General features: G+C 46.3%; 1 protein-coding gene across 1 annotated transcript in view; it reads right to left on the reverse strand.

The window, feature by feature from the left end:
- Positions 1–770: 770 nt before the first annotated feature.
- LOC145351310 (soluble guanylate cyclase gcy-31-like) overlaps positions 771–27550 on the reverse strand; it is a 162022-nt gene continuing 135242 nt past the window's right edge. The window contains exons 12-16 of the mRNA XM_080200933.1: positions 21310–21456; positions 12517–12673; positions 10848–10957; positions 8624–8738; positions 771–2002 (exon numbers count right to left, since the gene is read on the reverse strand). Of these exons, the coding sequence (XP_080057059.1) occupies positions 771–2002; positions 8624–8738; positions 10848–10957; positions 12517–12673; positions 21310–21456 (1761 nt within the window). The remainder of the gene's footprint in view (positions 2003–8623; positions 8739–10847; positions 10958–12516; positions 12674–21309; positions 21457–27550) is intronic.

Below are 27550 nucleotides of genomic sequence, written 5' to 3' on the forward strand. Positions count from 1 at the left end.
CACTGCCCCGTCGCTGTCCCACTGCCCCGTCGCTGTCCCACTGCCCCGTCGCTGTCCCAGTGCCCCGTCACTGTCCCACTGCCCTGTCGCTGTCCCAGTGCCCTGTCACTGTCCCAGTGCCCTGTCACTGTCCCACTGCTCCGTCACTGTGCCAGTGCCCCGTCACTGTCCCACTGCCCTGTCGCTGTCCCAGTGCCCTGTCACTGTCCCATTGCCCTGTCACTGTCCCACTGCTCCGTCACTGTGCCAGTGCCCCGTCACTGTCCCAGTGCCCTGTCGCTGTCTCACTGCCCTGTCACTGTCCCACTACCCTGTCGATGTCCCATTGCCCTGTCGCTGTCTCACTGCCCTGTCACTGTCCCACTACCCTGTCGCTGTCCCACTACCCTGTCACTGTCCCAGTGCCCTGTCGCTGTCTCACTGTCCTGTCACTGTCCCACTGCCCTGTCGATGTCCCATTGCCCTGTCGCTGTCCCACTGCCCTGTCACTGTCCCACTGCTCCGTCACTGTCCCAGTGCCCTATCGCTGTCCCATTGCCCTGTCACTGACTCACTGCCCTTTCTCTGTCCCACTGCCCTGTCACTGTCCCACTACCCTGTCACTGTCCCAGTACCCTGTCGCTGTCCCATTGCCCTGTTGCTGTCCCACTGCCCTGTCGCTGTCCCAGTGCCCTGTTGCTGTCCCACTGCCCCATCACTGTCCCATTGCCCCGTCACTGTCCCATTGCCCCGTCACTGTCCCACTGTCCTGTCGCTGTCCCAGTGCCCTGTCACTGTCCCACTGCCCCGTCACTGTCCCTGTGCCCCGTCGCTGTCCCAGTGCCCTGTCGCTGTCCCTGTGCCCTGTCGCTGTCCCAGTGCCCCGTCGCTGTCCCAGTGCCCCGTCGCTGTCCCAGTGCCTTGTCGCTGTCCCACTGCCCTGTCGCTGTCCCACTGCCCTGTCGCTGTCCCTGTGCCCTGTCGCTGTCCCAGTGCCCCGTCGCTGTCCCAGTGCCCCGTCGCTGTCCCAGTGCCTTGTCGCTGTCCCACTGCCCTGTCGCTGTCCCACTGCCCTGTCGCTGTCCCTGTGCCCTGTCGCTGTCCCAGTGCCCCGTCGCTGTCCCAGTGCCCCGTCGCTGTCCCAGTGCCTTGTCGCTGTCCCACTGCCCTGTCACTGTCCCAGTGCCCCGTCGCTGTCCCACTGCCCTGTCGCTGTCCCACTGCCCTGTCGCTGTCCCTGTGCCCTGTCGCTGTCCCAGTGCCCCGTCGCTGTCCCAGTGCCCCGTCGCTGTCCCAGTGCCCCGTCGCTGTCCCACTGCCCCGTCGCTGTCCCAGTGCCCCGTCGCTGTCCCAGTGCCTTGTCGCTGTCCCACTGCCCTGTCGCTGTCCCAGTGCCCCGTCGCTGTCCCAGTGCCTTGTCGCTGTCCCACTGCCCTGTCGCTGTCCCACTGCCCTGTCGCTGTCCCACTGCCCTGTCGCTGTCCCTGTGCCCTGTCGCTGTCCCACTGCCCTGTCGCTGTCCCAGTGCCCCGTCGCTGTCCCAGTGCCTTGTCGCTGTCCCAGTGCCCCGTCGCTGTCCCAGTGCCTTGTCGCTGTCCCAGTGCCCTGTCGCTGTCCCAGTGCCCCGTCGCTGTCCCAGTGCCCTGTCGCTGTCCCAGTGCCCCGTCGCTGTCCCAGTGCCTTGTCGCTGTCCCAGTGCCCCGTCGCTGTCCCAGTGCCTTGTCGCTGTCCCTGTGCCCTGTCGCTGTCCCAGTGCCCTGTCGCTGTCCCAGTGCCCCGTCGCTGTCCCAGTGCCTTGTCGCTGTCCCAGTGCCCTGTCGCTGTCCCAGTGCCCTGTCGCTGTCCCAGTGCCCCGTCGCTGTCCCACTGCCCCGTCGCTGTCCCAGTGCCTTGTCGCTGTCCCAGTGCCCTGTCGCTGTCCCACTGCCCTGTCGCTGTCCCACTGCCCTGTCACTGTCCCGGCGCCCTGTCGCTGTCCCACTGCCCCGTCGCTGTCCCACTGCCCTGTCGCTGTCCCATTGCCCTGTCGCTGTCCCACTGCCCCATCGCTATCCCAGTGCCCTGTCGCTGTCCCACTGCCCTGTCGCTGTCCCACTGCCCCATCGCTGTCCCACTACCCTGTCACTGTCCCAGTGCCCTGTCACTGTCCCACTGCCCTGTCACTGTCCCAGTGCCCTGTCGCTGTCCCAGTGCCCTGTCACTGTCCCGGCGCCCTGTCGCTGTCCCACTGCCCCGTCGCTGTCCCACTGCCCTGTCGCTGTCCCATTGCCCTGTCGCTGTCCCACTGCCCCATCGCTATCCCAGTGCCCTGTCGCTGTCCCACTGCCCTGTCGCTGTCCCACTGCCCCATCGCTATCCCAGTGCCCTGTCGCTGTCCCACTGCCCTGTCGCTGTCCCACTGCCCCATCGCTGTCCCACTACCCCGTCACTGTCCCAGTGCCCTGTCACTGTCCCACTGCCCTGTCACTGTCCCAGTGCCCTGTTGCTGTCCCACTGCCCTGTTGCTGTTGTAGGAGTGTTGTTGAACAGACAAACCTAGGGGTACAGGTTTGAATTATAAGGTAAGGCTGGATAGGCTGGGACTATTTTCCCTGCAGCGTTGAAGGCCCTTATAGAGGTTTATAAAATCATGAAGGGGATGGATAAGGTAAATAGCCAAGGTCTTTTCCCCAAGATAGGGGAGTCCAAAACTAGAGGGTATAGGTTTAAATTGCGAGGGGAAAGATTTAAAAGGGCCTTGAGGGGCAACTTTTTCACACAGAGGGTAGGATGTATATGGAATGAACTGCCAGAGGAGGTGGTAGAGGCGGGTACAACTACAACATTTAAGATACGTTTGGAAGGTACGTAGATAAGAAGTGTTTAAAGGGATATGAGTCAAACAGAAGCAAATGGGACTAGTTCAGTTTAGGAAACCTGGTCACCGTGGATGAGTTGGGCCAAAGAGACTCTATATCTCTATATCAGATAAGTCAGGGTAAAGTGGAGGAACTAGCACAATTAAACTGTGTCACCACACCAAAGGTGGTCCCAATACAGATACAGATCCAAGTGAATGGACACCCATTGAGCATAAAGGTGCATCGCCCATTATAGGGGAGTAGTAAGATCATGATTGGGCATCTTATCACTCAAGTTGAGGGACACTAAGATTGGTAACTTATACAGGGAAACTATTACACATAATCAGGACTACTGTGACCCCAGTCACATATGGGCAACAAACAGTCTGGATCCCATTAATAGTGGTAAAAGGACCAAGACCCAGCCTTTTGGGAAGAGACTGGTAACAAAAAATTTACTTGGATTGGCGACAAATTTTCAAAATGGAAACTAGTAATTGAAATGATGGAGCAGGAAAGCATCCAGAAGTTTCTCAGATGGGCCTTGGGAAAATAAAAGTGACCAAAGCAAAAATTTATATAGCGCCGAGTGCTGAACAGAGATTTTTTAAGGCAAGATCAGGTCCATACGCTCTACAAGCTGAAGTAGAGACTGAATTGAAGCATTTAGAAGACTTGAGTATTGTTCAACCCCTGCAGTTTTCTGAGTACCGGTAGTTCAGGTGTTGAAACCAGACAACACAATCCACCTCTGTGGTGATTATAAAATTACAGTGAACAGACAATATCATTTGGACAATTTCCCATGCTACAAATAGAGAACCTCTATGCAAAATTATTTGGAGGCCAGATCTTCACGAAGTTGGATATGAGTCACTTGTACCTTCAATTAGAGTTAGAAGCCTCATCAAGAAAAGATATGACGATAAACACATACAAGGGATTGTATGAATACACTTGTCAACCCTTTGGAGTACCATCAGCGTGTGCCATATTCCAAAGCATACTGCAGAGAATACCCAAATTGCAATTTACCTAGATGATGTTCACAGGAGGCACTGTCAAGGAACACCACAACAATTTACAGGAAGTCTTACAACAGTTTTCAGAAGCCGGGATCTGACTACAAAGAGAAAAATGTGTTTTCTAGACAGCTGAAGGAAGGTACCTTGGATACAGGGTTGACAAAGACAGTTAAGAGTCATAAAGGAGGCTCCAACACCAAGGAATATGACAGAATTAAAACTGCTTCTTGGCCTCGTAAATCATAATCAGAAGTGGACATGGAAAGAACAGCAAGATGCTTTTGCGAGGATCAAAATCAATTACAGTTGGATAATGTATTGATCCATTTCAACCCAGAAAGGCCATTCATCATAACATGTGGCACATTTCCTTATGGAATAGGTGCATTGCTGCATGGAGCATTGGGATGGAAAGCCCAACTGTGTACACCTCATGGACATTAGCCAATGTATGTGCAGGCTGAAAAGGAGGGTTTGGCAATGGTCTTCCCAGTGAAAAAAAATTCATAAGTACATAAATGGTCGACATTTTATCATTATAACAGACCACAAACCCCTGTTGGGCAATTTTCCTCAGCACAAAACAATTCCTCCCATAGCATTGGCCAAATACAACAATGGGCACTATTGTTAAGTGCCTATGAGTATCTTTGGAGCATAGACCAGAGACACAGGTCACAGATGCAAATGCCCTGAGTGTCTGCCTTTGCCCACAAGCTTATCCTCACCACCGAAAACAGACGAGGTTGTAATGGCATTAAATTTTATGATACCTTATCAATTTTGGTAAAATAAGTAAATTAAAACTCAGAACAATCCCACATTGGCAAACTTAAGCCATATGAATGGATGAAAGAATGCCTGGCACAACATTTGAAGCCATATAAGTTCAGCATGGAAGATGGAATTATCCTATGGGGGGCCCAGGTGGTTATTCCACATGCTGCCTAAAGGCCCGTTCTTCAAGAACTTCATAGTGGCCATCCAGGGATTGCAAAAATGAAGATGTCAGTGAAAAACTACGTCTGGTGGCCTGGCATAGATGGGGATATAAAGAAGACAGTAAAAACATGCAGAATGTGCCAAGAAAACCAGCGGATCCCACCAGTAGCTTCCCTACACCCCTGGAATTGGCTAGGAAGACCATGGGTATAGTGCATGTGGATTTCACAGGACTATTTATGGGCTTAATGTTTCTGATATGAATCAATGTTCAATATGCACCGGATGGCATCCACCACATTGCATAGCACGATAGAGAGACTTAGGCAGTCTTTCAGTACTCACGGGATCCCAGAATTATTTGTGACAGACAATGGAACCCCATTTACCAGTAGGGAATTTAGGATATTTATGGAAACAAATGGAGTAAGACATGTCCATACAGTTCTGTAACCATCATCATCAAACAGTTAGTGGAGAGAGCTGTCCAAATTTTCAAAAATGGAATGAAAAAATAGACCAGGTGTTCTGGTAACAAAAACTTGGCACGATTCCTTTTTAATTACAAGACAATGTCACACGTAATGACAGGATTAGCCCTGGCAGAGTTACTGATGGGCAAGTGCCTATTGAACCAGGCTAAGCTTTAGTTTTCCAAACTTAATTGGAAGAAGCCCAAAAATAGGGCCATGATGGATTAAAAGCTGCAAAGCACAGAATTTTGGAGACAGCACCTCATGGGCACCAGGAACAATTCTTTCAAGGAAAGGGCCAATATGTGATATAGTAAAGATTGGGGACAAGATCCTAAGGAAACACATAGTCCAGTATATTGTTGGGAGGCGTCTACAGAAGCATGCCATCTGGGACCCCAGGTATGCTGAGGAAATACAAAGCTACTCAACCAACAGAAGGCTCAAAATGGAAATGGAAACAAAAGCAGCGGAATCCCAACCAGATACTTCAGCAGTCATCCAGAAAGAGACACTCGCTGATATGGTATACCTGACCTTGATGTGGGTATGCCGGCGTTGGACTGGCGTAAACACAGTAAAAAGTCTGACAACACCAGGTTTTAGTCCAACCTATTTATTTGATAATATTCTCACAAGCTTTCGAGGGGACAGCCTCTTCGTCAGGTGAATGGAGAGTTCTGGCCTCAGACAGAGCATATAAAGCACAGACAGTTTAGAGATTACTGATTAAAATGCGAATCCTTACACCTAACCTGCTGTTCAAGACCTGAAGTGGCTGACAATGTGAGTGGTAGGAGCACTGATCACAGTTTAAAGACAACCACACAACCTCAAACAGACCATTGTTCGCAGCAAACTACCCAGCCTTCAGGAGAACAGTGACCACAATACCACACAACCCTGCCACAGCAACCTCTGCAAGACATGCCGGATCATCGACATGGATATCACCATCACACGTGAGAATACCATCCACCAGGTACATGGTAAATACTCTTGCAACTCGGCCAACATTGTCTACCTGATACGTTGCAAGAAAGGATGTCCCGAAGCATGGTACATTGGGGAGACCATGCAGACGCTACCACAACGGATGAATGAACATCGCTCGACAGTCACCAGGCAAGACTGTTCCCTTCCTGTTGGCGAACACTTCAGTGGTCACGGGCATTCAGCCTCTGACCTTCGGGTAAGCATTCTCCAAGGCGGCCTTCACAACACACGACAGCGCAGAGTCGCTGAGCAGAGACTGATAGCCAAGTTCCGCACACATGAGGACGGTCTTAACAGGGATCTTGGGTTCATGTCGCACTATCTGTAACCCCCGTGACTTGCCTGGGTTTGCAAAACCTCACTTACTGTACTGTCTGGAGACAATACACATCTCTTTAAACTGTGATCAGTGCTCCTACCACTCACATTGTCAGCCACTTCAGGTCTTGAACAGCAGGTTAGGTGTAAGGATTCGCATTTTAATCAGTAATCTCTAAACTGTCTGTGCTTTATATGCTCTGTCTGAGGCCAGAACTCTCCATTCACCTGACGAAGAGGCTGTCCCCTCGAAAGCTTGTGAGAATATTATCAAATAAATAGGTTGGACTAAAACCTGGTGTTGTTATACCTGACCTTACCAGGTCGAGTATGAAATAGAGAGCAGGCTGCGGACCAAAACACCAAGACTCTGATACCCAAAAAGAGAGGGAGGGCACTCAGACTTGGAGGGGGAGGGGTATGATCAATCCCAGCATTTGCATGGGGAAATCACTGATTGACTTCCCTATAGGACTCGTGGAATACAAGCTACTTGCTGCTGATAATTACCTTACCAGGTGGAGTTTGTATACTGAGCCCTTTATAAAGCAGGCCCCTGAGTGGGTCCATTAGAGTATTGTCCTAGTTGGGACCTGTTTGTGTTCACCACGAGCTTGTGGTTTTGCTTTACTTCATTTTGTGCAGCAGCCGACTTCTGGAATTATAGGAATAGGGCTTGAGAGGGCCTGTGTAAGATGCTCTTTTAGTGAGTTGGTGCAGACTTGATGAGCCAATAGCCTCTTTCTGCACCACAGGGATTAATTTCATAATTTCATTTCATTTCAAAATTGTTTAATATTGCCAGGATTCTGTTTTATTACATTTGGAGATCTGTCATCCAATAATGCCACGCCAGAGCAGGGCTTAAATCAGCGATCTAATCAATAAACATTGATTTAATCTCAAAGCATTATAGCGGATCAAAACTCTGGCATCTGATAAGCGAGTTTTCCTAGTCTTGTTGCTTCCAACAATACCTTCTCCGATTGAAAGAGTGGACGGAGTAAAGATGGCCACAATGACGATTTTAACAACATTAAGGGCAATATTGGCTGTATCGGGCTGAGGGTTAAGCATGCTGGGATTTTTGGTCAACGAGGTGCAGATCGGAAACTTACCCTGAGTCATGACTTGGTCTGGGAACTGTGACCTGAAGCTTCCTCAGTTGGCAAATATGGGAAGTTTTTTACTCTGGAGTAGACTTGATGGCACCAGTAATGGGTGAGACATGCAATTTGAACTATGCTTTGTAGCATTTACAAGTAATCTTATTGGTTGTGTAATCAGTTTCGGGTTACACAGTTCACAGGATGATAATCTTCTGGAAGCAAGTGAAAGAATTTGTGTATAAAAGATATGTGCAGTCCTTTGTTTGCCAACACTATAGAGATTCACCAGTGTAAGAATGTGCGCTGAAGAAACTTCTTCAAAGAAGATTACAAGGTTTAAAGTTTATGAATTAGTCACAAGGAAGGTTTATATTAACACTGCAATGGAATTGTGAAACTCCCCTAGTTGCCAATTCTGGCGCCTGTTCGGATAGTATCTATTTTCAGTTAAATAATTGAAGTTAATGTTCAGTTAAGAGTTAAATGTCAGTAAAAGAGTAAGTGGTGCAAATGTTGATACAAAAAATGTATTAATCTCAAGTAAGGCTTACATTAACACCGAAATGAAGTTGTGAAATTCCCTTAGCCGCTAATTCCAGCACCTGTTCGGATAGATTCTACATTGGGAATATTCTGACCAGGTTTATCCTAAATGAAGCTTCCTATTTTCAATTAAATAGTTGAAGTTAATGCTCAGATAAGGGTTAAAGGTCAGTAAAAGAGTAAATGGTGCAAATGTTTGTACAGAAGATATTAAATAAAGGGAGATTGTTGAATTAATTAAAGGATTGCATTTGTCTTTGTTCATCTCATTAACCTGGACTGTTTGGAGGGTGTTTAAACTAATAGCTGAGCAATGGCCATGTTACTAAAAATCAAACAGAACTGACACAGAAACTGTAGACCATATCACATATTTCACACAAATCCACTCTCACTTATTTTCAGCTTGTCTGTCAGCACCTTTATAGTTATTGTGCCCCGGCGCTCAAAGATGAAAAGGCTGTCTATTAGGTGCTCATATGTGGATCCACTCAACTGAATATGCATCTCCTGCGAAAGGAAATGGTAATAATAAGTGTGGCAAGTTATACATTGATGAAGTAAAAGTGAAACTTCAGCAAAAGTGGAAGTGAGGGAAAGAGTAACATTGGGCATATTGAACACGATATCTCAATAACGAAACTCACAGCAAGAAACTAACAGAGAACAGGAAAATCTAGCATCAGAGAAATAAAGCTCTGTGTAACACAGTAACAGAATAACACAGAACTGTATAACAAAGTAACGGAGTAACACAGTACTATGTAACACAACAACAGGGTAATACAGCACTGCATAATGCAGTAACAGAGTAACTAAGAGCTGTATAGTACATCAACTAAGTAACCCAGTATTATATAATACAGTAACAAAGTAACCTGATACTGCACAACAGAGTAACAGAGCAGCCCAACACTGTATAACACATTAACAGGGTAACACAGTACTGTATAACTCAGCAACAGGATAACACAGCACTATATAGCCCAATAACAGAGTAACTGAGCATTGTATAACACAGTAACAGAGTAAATCAGCATTATTTCACACAGGAACAAAGTAACCTGGCACTGCACAACAGAGTAACAGAGTAGCCCAACACTGTATAACACAGTAACAGAATAACCCAGCACTGTATAATGCAGTAATAAAGTAACCCAGTGTTGTGTAACATAGCAACAGAGCACCATACAACATAGTAACAGGGTAGCACAGTAACAGAATAACACAGCACTGTATAACATAGTATCAGGGTAACACAGAGTACTTGTATAGCAGAGAAACAGAGCGACAGAACACTGCATAATGAAGTAACATGGCAACAGAGGACTGTATAATACAGTAACTGAGTAACACAAGACTATAACTCAGTAACGTGGTAACTAAAGCATAATATAACATAGTAAGATTGTAACACAGTATTGTATAACGTAGTAATGGGTAACATATGTGATAACCCTCATGACTTGTATGGGTCATTCAGTTTTTGCAGTGCCATTTTTTGTGAAATTGTCGCCAAGTGATGCGAATGATGGCCACAATATCATAGCAGAATCATAGAAACACTACAGTGCAGAAAGAGGCCATTGGGCCCATCGAGGCTGCACCAACCACAATCCCATCCAGGCCCTAACCCCATATCCCTACACATTTGCCCATGAATCCCTCGAACCTACGCATCTCGGGACATTAAGAGGCAACTTTAGCATGGCCAATTGGCCTAACCCGCACATCTTTGGACTGTGGAAGGAAACCCACGCAGACACAAGGGGAACGTGCAAACTCCACACAGTGACCTAGGCTGGGAATCGAACCTAGGTCCCTGGAGCTGTGAAGCAGCAGTGTTAACCACTGTGCTGCTGTGCTGAGAGAATGAGGTACTTCTTTCAAGCTAACAAAATGGAAGGATAACCGGCAAAAGATCATCCTGATCACCGCGTGTGGGGCTGCAACATTCAGTATTTTAACAAGTATGACTATTTGGCAATACCAGATTCAAAGACCTTTGATGAGTTAGTGAAAATGGTGCAAATCGTTATGATCCAACGAGATTTTCAAGTTTGCTGATAACACCACTTTAGTGGTTCGGACCTCAAACAATGATGAGACAGTACAGGAAAGAGATAATCTAGTGATCTGGTGCAACGTCAATAATCTCCTCCTCAATGTCAACAAAATGAAGGAGATAGTCATTGACTACTCAAGGGGCACTACCTGGCCCTCCCTCGACCACCCAGGAGTTTCAATGGTCTCTAGTCCCACCAGTGAGGCCATCACATCTGGTCTCCACTGGTGCAGACCATAAGTGAATCTCGCTGGTGAGGACCAGGGCCGGTGAGTGGGTAAGTCCAAGTGAGTCCTGACGATAGCATCTGGGAATCATTGGCTTTTTGCCTGATTGTGCCGTCAAATCCAATCGCGAGAGGTGAGAAACCAGCCGCGATCCTGATTTTCCGCCTCTCAGTCTATCTTACTGGCTCACCTTGCTGTTTGACTGGCAGGACAAGCTGCGGCCTACAGGTGGGATTTTTCGCTGTCCCAAGTGGTGGGAAACATTGCAGTTTGTACCCCATTTCTCATTCGAATTATGATGGACTATTACAGATTTTCAGCACCTACTTTGCCATTACTCTCCATAGCTGATGCTGAATGGACAGTGTCTCCATATAGTCCAAACCGTGGCATCTTGTGACCCACCACACCTGCCACCACCATTCCAGAATGAACACCTATAAGGAGACAAACAGCAAGTCAATGAGATGGGCATCCTGCCAATCATTCCCAACATCCCAACAATCATGCACAACTTTCCCACCAATCATTCCCAACATCCTGTCAATCATCCTCAACATTCCTGCCAAACATTCTGAAACTCCTGCTTATCATTCCCAACGCTCCCTCCAATCATTCCCAACATTCCCACCAATCATTCCCAATGCTCCCTCCAATCATTCCCAACATTCCTACCAATCATTCTCAATGCTCCCACTAATCATTTCCAACACTCCAACAGCTCCTACTGAGTCACAACAACCAACCTTGGGATCTGAGCATGCAGGTCTATAGTTCCCTGAAAGTGGCAACACAAGTGGCCATGGTGATTAAGAATGCTTTTGGCACGTCATAACATTCAGGGTTATAGGCCAAGAGCTGGCAGATGGGCTTAGGTGGGAATTCAGGTATTTCTATTGTGTTGATGTGGATTTGATGGGCCAAAGGGCCTCTTCTGCACTGTATGATTCTATAACAATATGACACGCTTGCCTTCATCAGCATTGAGTACAAGAATTGGCAAATCATGTTGCAGCTATATAAAATCTTGGTTGGGTTTCATTTGGAGTATTGTGTGCAGTTCTGGTCACCACACTCCCAGAAGGACGTGGAAGCTTTGGAGAGAGTGCAAAGAAGGTTGACTAGGGTGTTGCCTGGTCTCAAGGGTGTTGACTATGAGGAGAGGTTGAAAAAGCTAGGATTGTTTTCATTAGAAAAACAGAGGCTGAGGGGAGAACTGATAGAGGTCTACAAAATTAGGACAGGCACAGACTGGATGCATAGTCAGGGGTTTGTTCCCAGGGTGGAAGTGTCAATTACAAGGGGGCACAGGGGGCACACAAGGATGGCACAGTGGTAAGCAGATATGTCTCACAGCGCCAGGGACCTGGGTTCTATTCCCGGTTTGGGTGACTGTGTGGAGTTTGCAAATTCACCCCGTGTCTGCGTGATTTTGCTCCAGGTTCCTCCCACAGTCCAAAGATATGTGGGTTAGGTTGATTGGCCATACTAAATTGGCCCTTAATGTTCCGGGATGTGTAGGTTAGAGGGATTAGCAGGGTAAATGTGTGGGGATAAGGCCTGGGGAGGGACTGTTGTTGGTGCAGACTCAATGGGCTAAATGGCCTCCTTCTCCACTGTACGAGTTCTATGATTTCAAGATGAGAGGAGGAAGTTTAAGGGAGATTTGCGCAGAAAGTTCCTCACACAGCAAGTGGTGAGTGCTGGGAGTGTGCTGCCAAAGGAGATGGTGGAAACAGGCACATTGCCAACATTTAAGGGCTTAGAGGGCCGAAGGGCCTGTTTCATGTGCTGTATTGTTCTTAATTGTTCTTTCTTCTGGATGGGTACGTGAATAGGGAGAAAATGGAGGGATATGGACTGAATAAGGGCAGAAGTTTTTTTAGTTTAGTCAGGGCATCATGATTGGCACAGGCTTGGAAGGCCTTGGAAGGATTTGTTCCTGTGCTGTACTTTTCTTTGTTTTTAGTGTTTTCCAATGCAGGGACAGACTCACCAACACGGATTTGGATATTATTCCCAGTGGATGGATCTTTCAGGTGATCTATAGATCGTACCATATCCAGAGCCATGTCACAGATGTTGTGCGCGTGATATTTGGTTTTCTCCGGAACTCCTGCAACCACCATATAGGCATCTCCGATAGTCTCTACCTGTACACAATGGATTATAAAATGAGCGTGAAGCTGAAACCGTTCCCTCCCCCTTCCTGCTGTCAGCTGTTAGAATATCAGAAATCGGAGCTTGTACTTAAATTGTAAAACACACAATTAGGCAACAGAAAGAAATTCATACCACAGCAAGAATGCAAATGGGAGAAATCTGCATTTGGATTGGGAGAGTCCAATAAATCGCTATACAAGAGGTGGGATTTCTGGAGTACATATGGGATGGTTTTCTGGACCATCCAAGCTAACAGGCCATCTCGGACTGGGTTTGTGCAATGAGAAATCTGGTAATCTAGTTGTGAGAGAACGCGTGTGAACAAGTGACCATTGAACACAGAACATTACAGCGCAGTACAGGCCCTTCGGCCCTCAATATTGCGCCGACCTGTGAAACCAATCTAAAGCCCATCTAACCTACACTATTCCAATATCATCCTTATGTTTATCCAATGACCCTTTAAATGCCTTTAATGTTGCTGAATTCACTACTGTTGCAGGCAGGGCATTCCACGCCCTTACTAGGGGGCACAGCCTCATGATAAGAGGGGGGCAGTTGAGATCGGAGTTGAGGAGGAACTTCTTCACTCAGAGGGTGGTGAATCTCTGGAATTCTCTGCCCGTTGAAGTGGTGGAGGCTGCCTCGCTGAATATATTTAAGTCACGGGTAGATAGGTTTTTGACAGACATGGGAATTAAGAGTTATGGGGAGAGAGTGGGAAAGTGGAACTGATCCACTTCAGATCAGCCATGATCTTATTGAATGGCGGGGCAGGCTCAAAGGGCTAGATGGCCTACTCCTGCTCCTATTTCTTATGTTCTTACTACTCTCCAAGTAAAGAACCTACCTCTGACATCTGTCCTATATCTATCACCCCTCAATTTAAAGTTACGTCCCCTCATATCCCTGACACTAAGGGGCAATTTAGCATAGCCAATCCACCTATCATAGTATGATAGAGTCCTTTGTCAAGGTGGATAGTGATGTAGTTGATTCTGAGATTAGAGTCCTGAATCACAATGAAGATAACTATGATGGTATGAGGCATGATGGACTGAGAACATTACCGAAAGGAAGGAGAGTGGACAGGCAATGGCTGGTATTTAAGGAATGAATAGATGAATTCCGAAATTTATTCATTCCTATTTGGGTCAAGAGAGCTCAGGGAACTGTGGCCAAACCTTGACTTACAAAGGGAATTAGAGATAGTATTAGATTCCAAGAAGTAGCATATAAATGAGCAAGAAAAAGCAATAGACCCGAGTCTATTGAGCAGTTCAGAGCAGCTAAACCTGAGCAGTTTAAAATTCAGCAAAGGAGGATCAGATGTTTAATCCTGGATTTCAGCACAGGACGACCAAGAAATCATTCAGAAAAAAGAAAGGAGAACATGAGAGTAGGTGAGCAAGGACATTAAAATAGATTGTAAGTTTTTTACAGCTTTGTAAATGAGAAGAATGAGTGAAAGGAAACTAAAATGGTAGCACAGTGGTTAGCACTGCTGCTTCACAGCTCCAGGGTCCTGGGTTCGATTCCTGGCTCGGGTCACTGTCTGTGTGGAGTTTGCACATTCTCCTCGTGTCTGCACGGGTTTCCTCCGGGTGCTCCAGTTTCCTCCCACAGTCCAAAGATATGCGGGTTAGGTTGATTGGCCATGCTAAGAAATTGCCCCTTAGTGTTCAGGGATGCATAGGTTAGAGGGATTAGTGGGTATAATATGTAGGGATATGGGGGTGGGGCCTGGGTGGGATTGTGTTCGGTGCAGACTCGATGGGCTGAAGGGCCTCCTTCTGCACTGTAGCATTCTATGAAAACAGAAAATGCTGGAAAATCTCAGTACATCTGGCAGCATCCACGGGGAGAGAATAGAGCCAACATTTTACTTGTGGGCCTAAGGACCTGTCTGTGCTGTAATTTTGTTCCTATTTTGAATCCAGTTGACCCTTTGTCAGACTCTTTGTTTCAGGTTCCAGCAGCCAGCTTTCCCCAGTGTCTGCTTTTATCTGGGAGAAAGGTAAGGTGGGTCCATCAGAAGCAGAGACAGATTAACATTAGGAAACAGCAGAAGCATTAAACATATACTCTGGGCAGGATTTTCCGACCTTTCTTGCTTGCTGGATCTTCTGGTCCCGCTGACAGTGATTCCCCACTTCTGTCGTGGGTTCCCCAGTCGCAGAGGGTGTGAACAAAGGAAAACCCCACTGAGAGTGGCGAGGAGAAATGATCCCACAACCAGCCAATGGCAGGCTGCCACTACCACCACAAAACAAGAAATGGGGGGATCAGAAAACCCAATCTTCTCTATCACTCTTCACGGTCGAAAACACAAAAAACATTGGGAAATAATGGGCAGGATATTCCTGTCCTGTGGGTTCCCAGGAGGAGGGGTGTGGAGGGAGATGGTAAGCCGCACAATATTCCATTGATATCAGCAGGAAGCGAAGATTCCACTGGTAGCCAATGACGCACCACCTCCTCCACCAAAAACACACCATGAGGGAGCTGGAAAATCCCACCCAATCAGGAATTCCAGGGGTAGAAGACGAAGAAGTTAAAGATGTCAGTCTTTATTAAAAAATCATACTGGACAGAATGGTGAAAGGAACAATATCGGTCTATGGGGAGGAGTGAAAGAAGGGGGAATATTGGTCCCATGAACAGCTGACACAGATATGACAGAGTGAGCGGCCTTCTGTGCTGTAACCATTCTGTGAAGTCCTCTGGTCTTATGACCCATATCTTTGGGTTTCCAAAGAGGTTGCTGCAGGGATAGTGGATTCATTGGTCTTTTGATGATATGTGTATATTTATATATTTCTGTATATATTCTGTGTATGTAAGGGTAAATGTGTGTGTGTGTGTGCACACATGCCCCAGGTTCATCATGGATGAGGTTTTTGGAGTCCAGCTTCTCTGTAGTAGCTGTGCAATGAAGGTCTAAGAATGTTTTCTTCTTGCATTTTATACTGAGGCTTTATGGTGAGTTTTAACTCACAAAAAAACAGAGTAGATCAGAAATTTACATATGCAAATAAATTTTGAAATTGATTTGTAGCTGTTGCATTTCAAAAATGCCCCAAAGGTGTCAAAAGAACATTTGTATTTTACAGGAGATTCGGGAGTAAATAGGGGCAGCGGTTTTAAATTTTATTGACCCGAAATAGAGGTAAAATAGGAACGTAGAAAGTTTTGATATTTGGGAACCTGAATTTTGAAGACGTTGGAGAATGAGAGATGAACTTGGAGATGAACGGGATGAAAAGTATTTAAGTATTTTTGAAAACAGGTTTCCAGCTGTAGTTAGCTGGTGTTGGGGAGAAAGTCCTACTGAAATCCAACTCCTGTATTTCGGATTGTGCTGACAAGCAGTGAAAGTTTTTTCATTGAAGAAAGCAATTCCATTCTGGGCCAGGAGAAATGGTTAGTTTTGAATCTCTCTTCGGAAACACCACAGCAACGTAAACTTGTGCTGGGAAGTTTGGCTTATGCTTCTGTTCAAAATGAAAGCAATGCTACAGTTGGGGTAATATTTTATAGATTTTGTGGTTAAAAATCTACAAGAACTGTTGCCAAAAATAAAGTTTTATGTTTATTTGATGAAGTATTTTACGGTTGTTTTGTAAGATTGCTTTCTAATTGTGTATCTTTTATCATGCATTTCAGTTTTATCTTTTCTTTCTTTTAATAAACACTAATTCTTCAAGTTTTAAAAGTAATCCCTGGACTCTTTATTTCTGTGTTGAGTGACTTTCTCTCCTCCTTTCTGCTAATGCAGGAAGAAAGTTACAATCAGATTTAAAGTAAGGGTTTGGAAGTTTATTTATTAGTCACAAGTAAGGTTTACATCAACACTGTGAAATTCCGCTAGTTGCCACAGTCCGGCACCTAGTCGGGTCAATGCACCTGACAAGCAGGTCATTTCGGAGGAAATAGGAGCACCCACAGGAAACTCACGCAGACAGGGGGAGAATGTGCAAACATTCTCAACACAGACAGTGACCCAAGCCGGGATTCAAACCTGAGTCCCTAGCATTGTGAGGCATCAATGTTAACCACTGTGCCACCATGAGGGGATCTTATTGAAACATATAAGATGATTAGAGGTTTAGATAGGGTGGACAGTGATAGCCTTTTTCCTCTGATGGAGAAATCTAGCACGAGGGGGCATGGCTTTAAATTAAGGGGGGGTAGTTATAGGACGGATGTCAGGGGTAGGTTCTTTACCCAGAGGGTGGTGAGGGATTGGAATGCCCTGCCTGCTGCAGTTGTAAATGCGCCTAGTTTGGGGGCATTTAAGAGATCCGTGGATAGGTTTATGGACGAAAAGGGATTGGTTTAGGTTAGTGGGTCATTGTTTTTTAACTGGTCGGCGCAACATCGAAGGGCCTGTTCTGTGCTGTAATGTTCTATGTTCTATGTTCTATGTTGCCAATTAAGTTACTGTGAAATTCCCCGAGATAAGGTGCGTTTCACTCTAAAATCAGGCTTGCTCAGTTTTAGCATCTACTGTGGTCATAATAATCTTTCAGAATTGTTTAGATTTGAGAACAGTTGCCGAGGAGGGGTGGTTTTAGATTTAACACCCCTCATTCTTTAAAACTTTATGAATACAGCGCCAGTCTTCTCAATCTCACCTCATAAATTCCCACCATCCAGGGTTTGATCAGGTGAACCCCCATTGTAAGCATATCCTTTCTGAGATAAGGAGATCAAAACTGCACACAATACTCCAGGTTGGATCTCACCAAGACTCTATGTAGCTGCAGTAAAACATCTTTACCCTTGTATTCATGTCCCCTTGTGATGAAGGCCACCTCGGAGAACATGTATGGACACGGTACATACTCTTGCAACAGCATAGTCGGCCAATGTTGTCTACCTGATTCGCTGCAGAAAAGGATGTCCCGAGACATGGTACACTGGGGAGACCATGCAGACGCTATGACAACAGATGAATGAACATCGCTCAACAATCACCAGGCAGGACTGTTCTCTTCCTGTTGGCGAACACTTCAACAGTCGCAGGCATTCAGCCTGTGATCTTCGGGTAAGCATTCTCCAAGGAAGTCTTCATGACACACAACAACGCAGAGTCGCTGCGCACAGACTGATAGCCAAGTCCGCACACATAAGGATGGCCTCAACCGGGATCTTGGGTTCATGTCACACTATCTGTAACCCCCATGACTTGCCTGGGTTTACAAAATCTCAATAACTGACCTATATGGAGACAATACACATCTCTTTAACTTGTGCTTAATGCTCTCTCCACTCACATTGTCTGTACCTTTGAGACTTGATTACCTGTAAAGACTCACATTCTAACCATTATTTTATAAATTGAACGTGTGTCTTTATATGCTCAGTTTGTGAATAGAACTCCCACCTGACAAAGGAGCAGTGAGCGCTAGTGGCTTTTGCTACCAAATAAATCTGTTGGACTTGAACCTGGTGTTGTGAGACTTCTTATTCTATGACCAAGCCAGTTCCATCGATCTAGCTAGCCTACCCCAAATCCCATATGATTTTAGTTTTTGTACCAGTCTACATATGGGATCTTGTCAAAGCCTTACTAAAGTCCATATAAATGACATCTACAGCCCTTCCTTCATCAATTCCCTTTTTCACCTCTTCAAAAAACTCAATCAAGTTGGAGAGACGTGACCTTCCCCGTGCAAAACCATGCTGCCTTTCAATAAATTGTCTATTTTCTTCCAAATGTGTATATATCTTATCCCTTAGTGTCTTCTCCAAATGTTTCCCTACCACCGACACCACTGGCCTATAATTTCCTGGGTTATCCCTGCTTTCTTTCTTAATTAGGGGAACAAATTTGGCTATTCCCCAGTCCTCTGCAACCTCGCTTCTGATCAAAGAGGATGTGAAGATAGCTGTTAGGTCCCCAGTTATTTCTTTCCTTATTTTCTACAGTAACCGGGGATAGATTCCATCCAGCCTTGGGGACTTATTTACCTTAACGCAATTTAGGATACCCAACCCTTCCTCCTTTGATATATTGACATGCTCTTGAGTGTTCACTCACCTATCCCTGACCTCAGCATCCCTCATGTTCTTCACCTTGGTGAATACCAATACAGAGTAATCATTAATGATCTCACCCAGTTTCTGTGGCTCCACATATAATTTCCCTCCATTATCCTTCAGTTGTCTCACTGTTTGTACAAGGTTATGATTATGAGAGACATAGATAGAGTGGATAAGGAACAGCTGTTCACCTTAGTCAGTCACAACGGGACATAGGTTCAAGGTGAGGGGCAGGAGTTTTAGGGGGGAATGTGAGGAAAAGCTTTTTTACCCAGAGGATGGTGACAGTCTGGAATGTATTGCCTAAGGGTAGCAGGGGCGGATTGCCTCACATCTTTCAAACAGTATCTGTATGAGCACTTTGGCACATCATAACATTCAGGTCTATGGCCAAGTGCTGACAGATTGCAACTAGCTGGGAGTTCGGGTGTTTCTAATATGTCAGTGCAGACTCGATGGATCGTAGGGTCTCTTCTGCCCTCTATGAAACTATGGCTACCTTCTTGCTCCTAATATATGCATAAAAAGCCTCTGGATTCTTCTTGACCCTGTCTCATGGCTCCTTTTAGCCCTCCTAATTCTGGTCAATAGTAACCCCCTGGATTCAGTGATGGTAATGCCATTGAAAGCTAAGGGGCAATCCTCTCTGGTTAGAGATGGTCATTGCCTGGCACTTATGTGCCCCAAATGTTACTTGCCCCTTGTCAGTCCAAGCCTGGAGATTGTCCAGGTTTTGCTGCTGAGATAGGTGTTGCTTCATCATGGTTATAAGAGAGACAGAACCCTGTGAATGCCTCTGTTGATGTCACAGCATGTCATGTGCCAATCACACAGAACTGCATTACTTTACAATACATAACAGCGGTATGGCTTGTAATTGGGCCTGTTTATGGTATTTTTAATGAAAAGTCAGTACGTGCTAATGTATACAGACAGGATTCCTGACGTGAGTCAGCTGGTAATTAATTTGCCATCAGCCTGCCAGGAAAGTGGCCAGGGGAAAATTCCAGCATTTGTGGAAATCTGACTTTTGTTCTTGCTCTGGATTTTCCATTCCCAGCACCACAAATCCTGCTGATGGTGGCTCTGGGAATTTCTGCCCAATGAATGGACAAAACTGTAGTGGATTGAATTGTGGTTATAAAAGGATTGAGTGGAATGGATTTGAGGTATGGATCAGCCATAATTGAATTGAATGATAGAGTAGGCTCGATGGGCTGAATGGCCAAATAGACAAAATTGACAAAACGAAAAGGGATTGGTTTAGATTAGTGGGTCATTGTTCTTTTTTTAACTGGTCGGCGCAACATCGTGGGCCGAAGGGCCTGTTCTGCGCTGTAATGTTCTATGTTCTATGTTTAAAACGATCAAAGTGGAGCTACGGAATTTTTTTTGGAGAGATCCAGAATGTTCTGCCTCAAAACATAATTGTAGATAGTCTGGAGGGAATGTCAGAAGTTGCAGCAAGACATAGATAGGATGGAAGACTGGGCGGAGATGGACTTCAACGCGGATAAATGTGTAGTGGTCCATTTTGGCAGGTCCAATGGGATGAAGGAGTACAATATCAAGGGTAGGAGTCTTAGCAGTGTTGAGGAGCAGAAGGATCTTGGGGTCCAGGTCCATGGGACTCTTAAATCGGCCTCGCAGGTGGAGGATGTGGGCAAGAAGGCGCTTGGTGTACTGGCCTTCATTAATCGAGGGATTGAGTTGAGGAGTTGGGAGGTAATGCTGCAATTTTATCAGACCCTTGTCAGACCCCACTTGGAGTACTGTGCGCAGTTCTGGTCGCCTCACTACAAGAAGGATGTGGAAGCTATTGAGAGGGTGCACAGGAGGTTTACAAGGATGTTGCCTGGATTGGGAAGCATGCCTTATGAAGATAGGCTGAGGGAGCCAAGTCTCTTCTCCCTGGGGAGGCGAAGGTTGAGAGGCGACTTGATAGAGGTTTATAAAATGTTGAGAAGTATAGATAGGGTGGATTCTCGGAGGCTATTCCCCAGGGCTGAAATGGTCGCTACAAGAGGACACCGCTTTAAGGTGCTGAGGAGCAGGTACAGAGAAAATGTTGGGGGTAAGTTTTTCACTCAGAGGGTGGCGAGTGAGTGGAATCGGCTGCCATCAGTGGTGGTCAAGGCGAACTCGTTGGGGTCTTTTAAGGGACTTCTGGATGAGTATATGGGATTTAATGAGATTGAGGGTTATAGATAGGCCTGGTAGGTAGGGATATGATTGGCGCAACTTGTGGGCTGAAGGGCCTATTTGTGCTGTAGTGTTCTATGTTCTAAAAGGAGGAGGAGGAGAAACAATAATAACCTGTAAAAAGAAATTTAATAAGTAATTGAAAAGGTTAAAATTTCTGGGGAGAGTGGGGAAATTAAACTAATTGGATAGGATCCCTGAAAGAATCCACACGATGGGTTGAATGTTGTCATTTTGTTCTGTATCATTTGATGTACAATGGCAAATAGTATTTAATAGAAAGGACGTTGTTTTGTATGCTGTGGCAAAATGTAATCTGGATGAATGTTGCATTGGATTGATTGCTGCTCATGATTCCCTCTGCATTAACACTAACCTTGAAGACCCTGTGCTTCTCACTTAGGGTATCGAACAGCGTATACATCGTGTTCAGCATAGAAACTACTTGCATCGGAGTAATGTGACTGCAAATCCGAGTAAAACCAACCACATCACTGAATAGGATGGTGACATCTGGGAATACCTGAGAACATAAGAACATAAGAACATGAGAAATAGGAGCAGGAGTAGGCCATCCAGCCCTTCGAGCCTGCCCCGCCATTCAATAAGATCATGGCTGACCTGTCGCTGCTCAGCTCCACTTTCCCGCCCTCTCCCCATAACCCTTAATCCCCTCTCCTATCAAAAACCCATCAACCCGCGTCATAAAAATATTTAGCGAGGCAGCCTCCACCACTTCAATGGGCAGAGAATTCCAGAGATTCACCACCCTTTGAGTGAAGAAGTTCCTCCTCAACTCCGTTCTAAACCGCCCCCCTTTTATCTTGAGGCTGTGCCCCCTAGTCCTATTGTCTTTTTTGAGCGGGAAGAGTCTTTCCACCTCTATCCTATCCATCCCATTCATCATCTTATACGTCTCAATGAGATCTCCCCTCATTCTTCTAAACTCTAACGAGTACAAGCCTAGTTTATTCAGCCTCTCCTCATAGCTCAACCCCCTCAACTCCGGTATCAGCCTAGTAAACCTCCTCTGCACTCCCTCCAAGGCCAAAATATCTTTGCGCAGGTGCGGCGCCCAAAAATGCACACAGTACTCCAGCTGCGGCCTCACCAATGCCCTATACAGCTGCAGCAAGACCTCCCTACTTTTATATTCAATCCCCTTCGCTATGAAGGCCAGCATCCCATTCGCCTTCCTGACCACCTGCTGCACCTGCAAGCTGGGTTTTTGCGACTCATGCACAAGGACCCCGAGGTCCCTCTGCACCGTCGCCTGCTGCAGTTTTTCGCCCCGTAAGTAATAGTCCTTCCTACCATTCTTCCTACCAAAGTGGACCACCTCACACTTGCCAACATTAAATTCCATTTGCCATTTCCTGGCCCATTCGCCCAGCCTATCTAGATCCTTCTGCAGACTCTCCACACCCTCCGCACAATTTGCAGTTCCCCCTATCTTGGTGTCATCAGCAAATTTCGACACTCTACACTCGGTTCCCTCCTCCAGATCATCTATATAAATGGTAAATAGCTGAGGCCCCAGCACCGACCCCTGGGGCACTCCACTAGTCACCATCCGCCAATCCGAATAGCACCCGTTGACCCCCACTCTCTGCCTCCTATTTGACAACCAATCCTCTATCCACGCTAACACCCTACCCCCAACTCCATGTCCCTCGACCTTCTGCAATAACCTCTTGTGAGGCACTTTGTCAAACGCCTTCTGAAAATCTAGAAAGACCACATCCACCGGCTCTCCTCTATCCACCGCCCTAGACACATCCTCATAGAACTCCAGTAAATTTGTCAGACACGACTTCCCTTTAATGAAACCGTGCTGCGTCTGCTCTATCAAGCAATTCCCTTCAAGATGCCTCGCAATTTCCTCCTTAATGACAGATTCTAACATTTTACCTACCACAGACGTTAAACTAACCGGCCTATAATTCCCCGCCTTTTGCCTGGCACCCTTCTTAAACAACGGCGTAACATTAGCCGTTTTCCAATCATCCGGCACTTCCCCGGAATCCAGCGACGTCTGGAAAATAACCACCAAGGCATCCACTATCACCTCTGCCATTTCTTTCAGAACCCTCGGATGCATTCCATCCGGTCCTGGGGACTTGTCCACAATCAGCCCCTCCAGTCTGTCGAGCACCGCCTTTCTAGTAACAGTAATGTCATTAAGACCCTCCAGTCCTACCACCTTTCCATCGCTAACACCCGGCAAATTATTCACGTCCTCCTCCGTGAAGACAGAAACAAAAAAGTTATTCAAGACCTCAGCCATATCCCCATCCCCTACCACTAGGTCCCCTTTCTCATCCTCTAAAGGACCAACATTCACCCTAGCCAGCCTCTTCCTTTTTATATATTTATAAAAACTCTTGCTATCCTTTTTTATATTAAGCGCTAGCCCAGCTTCATAGTTTCTCCTACCCTTCCTTATCAACTTCTTTGTCAATCTTTGTTGACATTTAAACCTCTCCCAATCCTCTTCTCGCCCACTACTCTTAGCTACTCTAAATTCCTCCGCTTTTAGTTCAACACTTTCCTTCACCTCCTTCGTTATCCACGGCTTATTACCTCTCCTCCTACTATCCTTTTTGACCATTGGAATAAATTTCCGTTGAGCACCAAGAAAGATCTCCTTAAAGATCCTCCACTGCTCCTCAGCAGACCCTCCCTCCAAGGCGCTCCCCCAGTCCACATTCACCAATTCTTCTCTCATCCTACCGTATTCCCCTCTATTCAAACAAAGGACGTGTGTCCGGGAACCCACTTTCTCCTCCTCCATCTGCACCAGAAACTCCACCATACAATGATCACTCTCCCCAAGAGGATCCTTCACCACAAGGTCCCTAATTCTACCCGCCTCATTACATAGCACCAGATCCAAGATAGCTCGCTCCCTCGTCGGCTCCAACACACTGTTCCAGGAAACTATCCCGGCAGCATTCCAAGAACTCTTCCTCGAGCCCCCCACGTCCAACATGGGTCGACCAATCAATATGCAGATTGAAATCCCCCATAACTACGGCCGTCCCATTCCTGCACACCGCACTTATTTGCGCGTTAACAGCCCGCCCCATCTCCAGATCATTATTCGGGGGCCTATAGACGACACCCACCAGCGTCTTCCTCCCTTTGCTGTTCCTAATCTCCACCCACAACGATTCCACCCTCTGCTCCTTGGCTCCAATATCATCCCTTGCTACCACCGTGATGCTATCCTTAATCAGCAGAGCTACGCTCCCCCCTTTTCCCTCCTGCCTATCCTTCCTAAACACTTGATAGCCCTGTACATTCAGTTCCCATTCCCTGTCACCCTGCAGCCACGTCTCTGTAATGGCCACCAGATCGTATCCATTTGTGTCGATCTGCGCCATCAGCTCATCCACTTTATTCCTAATGCTTCGTGCATTCAGATAAAGTGCTTTCATCCCAGCCTTCACCTGGACCCTATTTGCCGCAACGCCACCAACTATACTCACGCCCCCTACTCCCTCTATTATTGGGACATCCTCGGCCTCTTCCCTTACATGTACACTCTCCTTAACTTTAGACCTCGTAAGGTCACCTACCCTCGCACCCTCCCCCCCCTAATTAGTTTAAAGCCCTGTCTACAGTCCTCTTTACTCGATTCGCCAGCACTCTGGTCCCAGCACGGTTCAGACTAACCCCATCCCGCCCGAACAGGTCCCACCTACCCCAATACTGGTGCCAATGCCCCATAAATTCAAACCCATTCCTCCCACACCAATCCCTGAGCCACCCATTCACTTCCTTAATCCTGTCAACCCTATGCCCATCTGCACTCGGTTCAGGCAGTAGCCCAGAGATAACCACCTTGTCGGTTCTACTTTTTAATTCCGTTCCCAGCTTTTCATACTCCCTCCCCAGATCCTCAGTTTGCATTTTGCCTACGTCGTTGGCACCCACATGTACCACAACGACCGGATTCTCACCCTCCCACTCCAGGTTCCTCTGCAGCCCAGATGTGACATCCCGGACCCGAGCACCAGGCAGACAACACACCCTTCTGTGCACTTTGTCATTGTGACAAAGGACAGTGTCAATACCCTTCACCCCACTATCCCCAATCACTACTACGTTCCTTTTCCCTTTCTCTTTGCCTATGTCCTGCTGCAGCATTGTACCGTGTGCAGCTTGCTCACCAACCTCACCTGCCTCGTTCTCGTCCAGCCTGGAAGCAAGAACCTCAAACCTGTTATGCAGATTAAGAGGCTGAGGCCTCCGCTCCTCACCCCCTTCCTCCTCCCAGCAGCCCCCTCTTGTCCCTGACCCTTAGAGTTAGCCAGTGTAGGGGGGGTGGACGTCACTTGCACCCCATTGACAATGGCACCCTCTCTCCCCCTGATGAGCCTCAGTGTCTGTAGCTCAGAGGCCAGCTCATTTACCCTGAGCTGGAGCTCCTCCAGCAACCTGCACTTACTGCAGACATGGTCACTGGGATGAACCCTAGGGTCCACCAGTTCCCACATCATACAGAAACCACACATCACATGCCCCTCCATTATTCACTGTCGTAGTTTTGAAAAATTTTTTTTTTTTTTTTTGTTTTTCAAACGAACTCACCTGGTCTTTTTTCCTTCCAGCCCTTTTTGATATTAAGCCCTAGTAGCTCACTCTGCTGCCCACTCACTCCGCTGCCCGCTCAGACGCTGCCCGCTGTCTACACCGGCCTCCTTTTAAACCTGGTGTTGATTTAAAGCTGATGGCCCACAACTGCCTGCTAACCACTCCCTCAGAATTCTTAAAGCAGTAAATACAATAAATAAATGCTTCAAACAGTTCTACAAAGTTTAAACAGTTCTGAGCAAAGACATTAATCACAATTAGACATTCAGGAAACTCAGAAAGCCCAATATAACTCCTCTTTAGCCGTCCACAACTCTCTCTCTCTCCACTCAATGTGTCTCCAGTATGAGCTTGGGGTAGGTGATTATCTTTACTGATTAGCTGATGGAATGTGGGGCCAGCATGTATTGCCCATCCCTAATTGCTCCTTGAGAAGGTGGTGAGCTATCTTCTTGAACCATTGTACTCCTTGAGGTGTAGGTACACCCACAGTGCTTTCAGAATTTTGACTGAGTGACAATTGTGGTGTTGGTGTAACATTAAGAGTTTTTTTTAACTCACACTCACAGCCTTTGGTGATGTCAGTGTTAGGAAGAGGTATGTGGGCAGGTCAGATGACGGGAGTTCATTTTCATTTTTAAAAGGGACAGTTAGATAAGAAGTGGTTACCCACTTTCCCTGTTTTGAAAATTCTGTTGGTTAACTGGAAACAAAATCTGGTTTTCCTCAAGGGTGAAAATCTGCTGTCGTTGGGGGCTGGACCAGAGTCACTCTGGTGTTTTAGAACTGCCTAGTTTTCAAGCTATTTGGCGTGAATCTAGAGAGCTGCAGACTTCAACTAAAGGACTCAAATTCTCTTATCATGTGGACAGTAGACTTTGCTGGATAGAACAGTTTAAAGGGATTTGTTCGTGGCAAGGGTTTTGATTTGATTGGAACACATTAGATATCTTTGTTAAGGTTTATATATTATATTGGTTGTTTTGTTTCTTATTTGTAATTTGCAAATTCTTGCTAATTTTCTTACTATATTCTTAAATAAACTTTGTTTAATAAAAGCTCTTTAGTGGGTCTTTTGAGTCACACTTGAAGTAGAACATATCATGCTTATCCTAGTCAAATTCAAGGTGCACCAAAGATGATGGTGATTGTGGGTTTGGGAGGTGCTATCTATGGAACCTTGGTGAGTTCCTACAGTGTATCTTGTAGATGGTACACATAGCTGCACTATCAGTGGTGGAAAGAGTGAATGTTTATGGTGCCAATCAATAGGGTGGCTTTGTCCTGCTATGTTTGGACATGAACTGCTTCAGTATCTGAAGAGTTTCAAATGGTGCTGAACATTGTGTAGTTATCAATGAGCATCTCCACTTCTGAACTTATAATGGGTGGAAGGTCATTGATGAAGCAGCTGAAGATGGTTGAACCCAGGATGTGACCCTGAGGAACTCCTGCAGTGATGTCCTGGAGCTGAGATGTCCTGGAGCTGAAATGATTAAATGCCAATCACCACAGCCATCTTCCTTTGTGCCAGGGATGACTCCAACGAGCGGAGCATTTACCCCCGATTCCCATTGACTCCAATTTTTTTACAGCTCCTCGAAGCCACACTTGATCTTGATGTTAAGGGTAGTATCTCTCTCTCATTCTCAAATTCAGCTTTTTGGTCAATCTTTGGGTCAAGGCTGTAATGCGGTCAGGAGCAAAATGATGCTTGTAGTACCGGTGATAAAAAGAAAACATTGTGGAAATGTTCAGCAGGTCAGGCATTATCTATGCAGAGAAGCAAGGATGACATATCAGATCAATTCTGATACAGATGCTGTCTGATCTATTTAAATATTTAAAGAATATTTTGTTTTCATTTCTGATCTTCAGTATCCATAGCACTTTGTTTTTTTCCAGCGTCAGTGAGCAGGTTGTTGCTGAGTAAGTGCTGCTTGATAGCACTGCTGATGAGCCCTTCCACCACTTCAGGGATGATTTAGAGTAGACTAATGGGGTGGTAATTGGTCAGG

Source organism: Carcharhinus amblyrhynchos, chromosome 13 (genome assembly GCF_965287045.1).
Source record: "Carcharhinus amblyrhynchos chromosome 13, sCarAmb.v2.hapA, whole genome shotgun sequence".
NCBI lineage: Eukaryota > Metazoa > Chordata > Chondrichthyes > Carcharhiniformes > Carcharhinidae > Carcharhinus > Carcharhinus amblyrhynchos.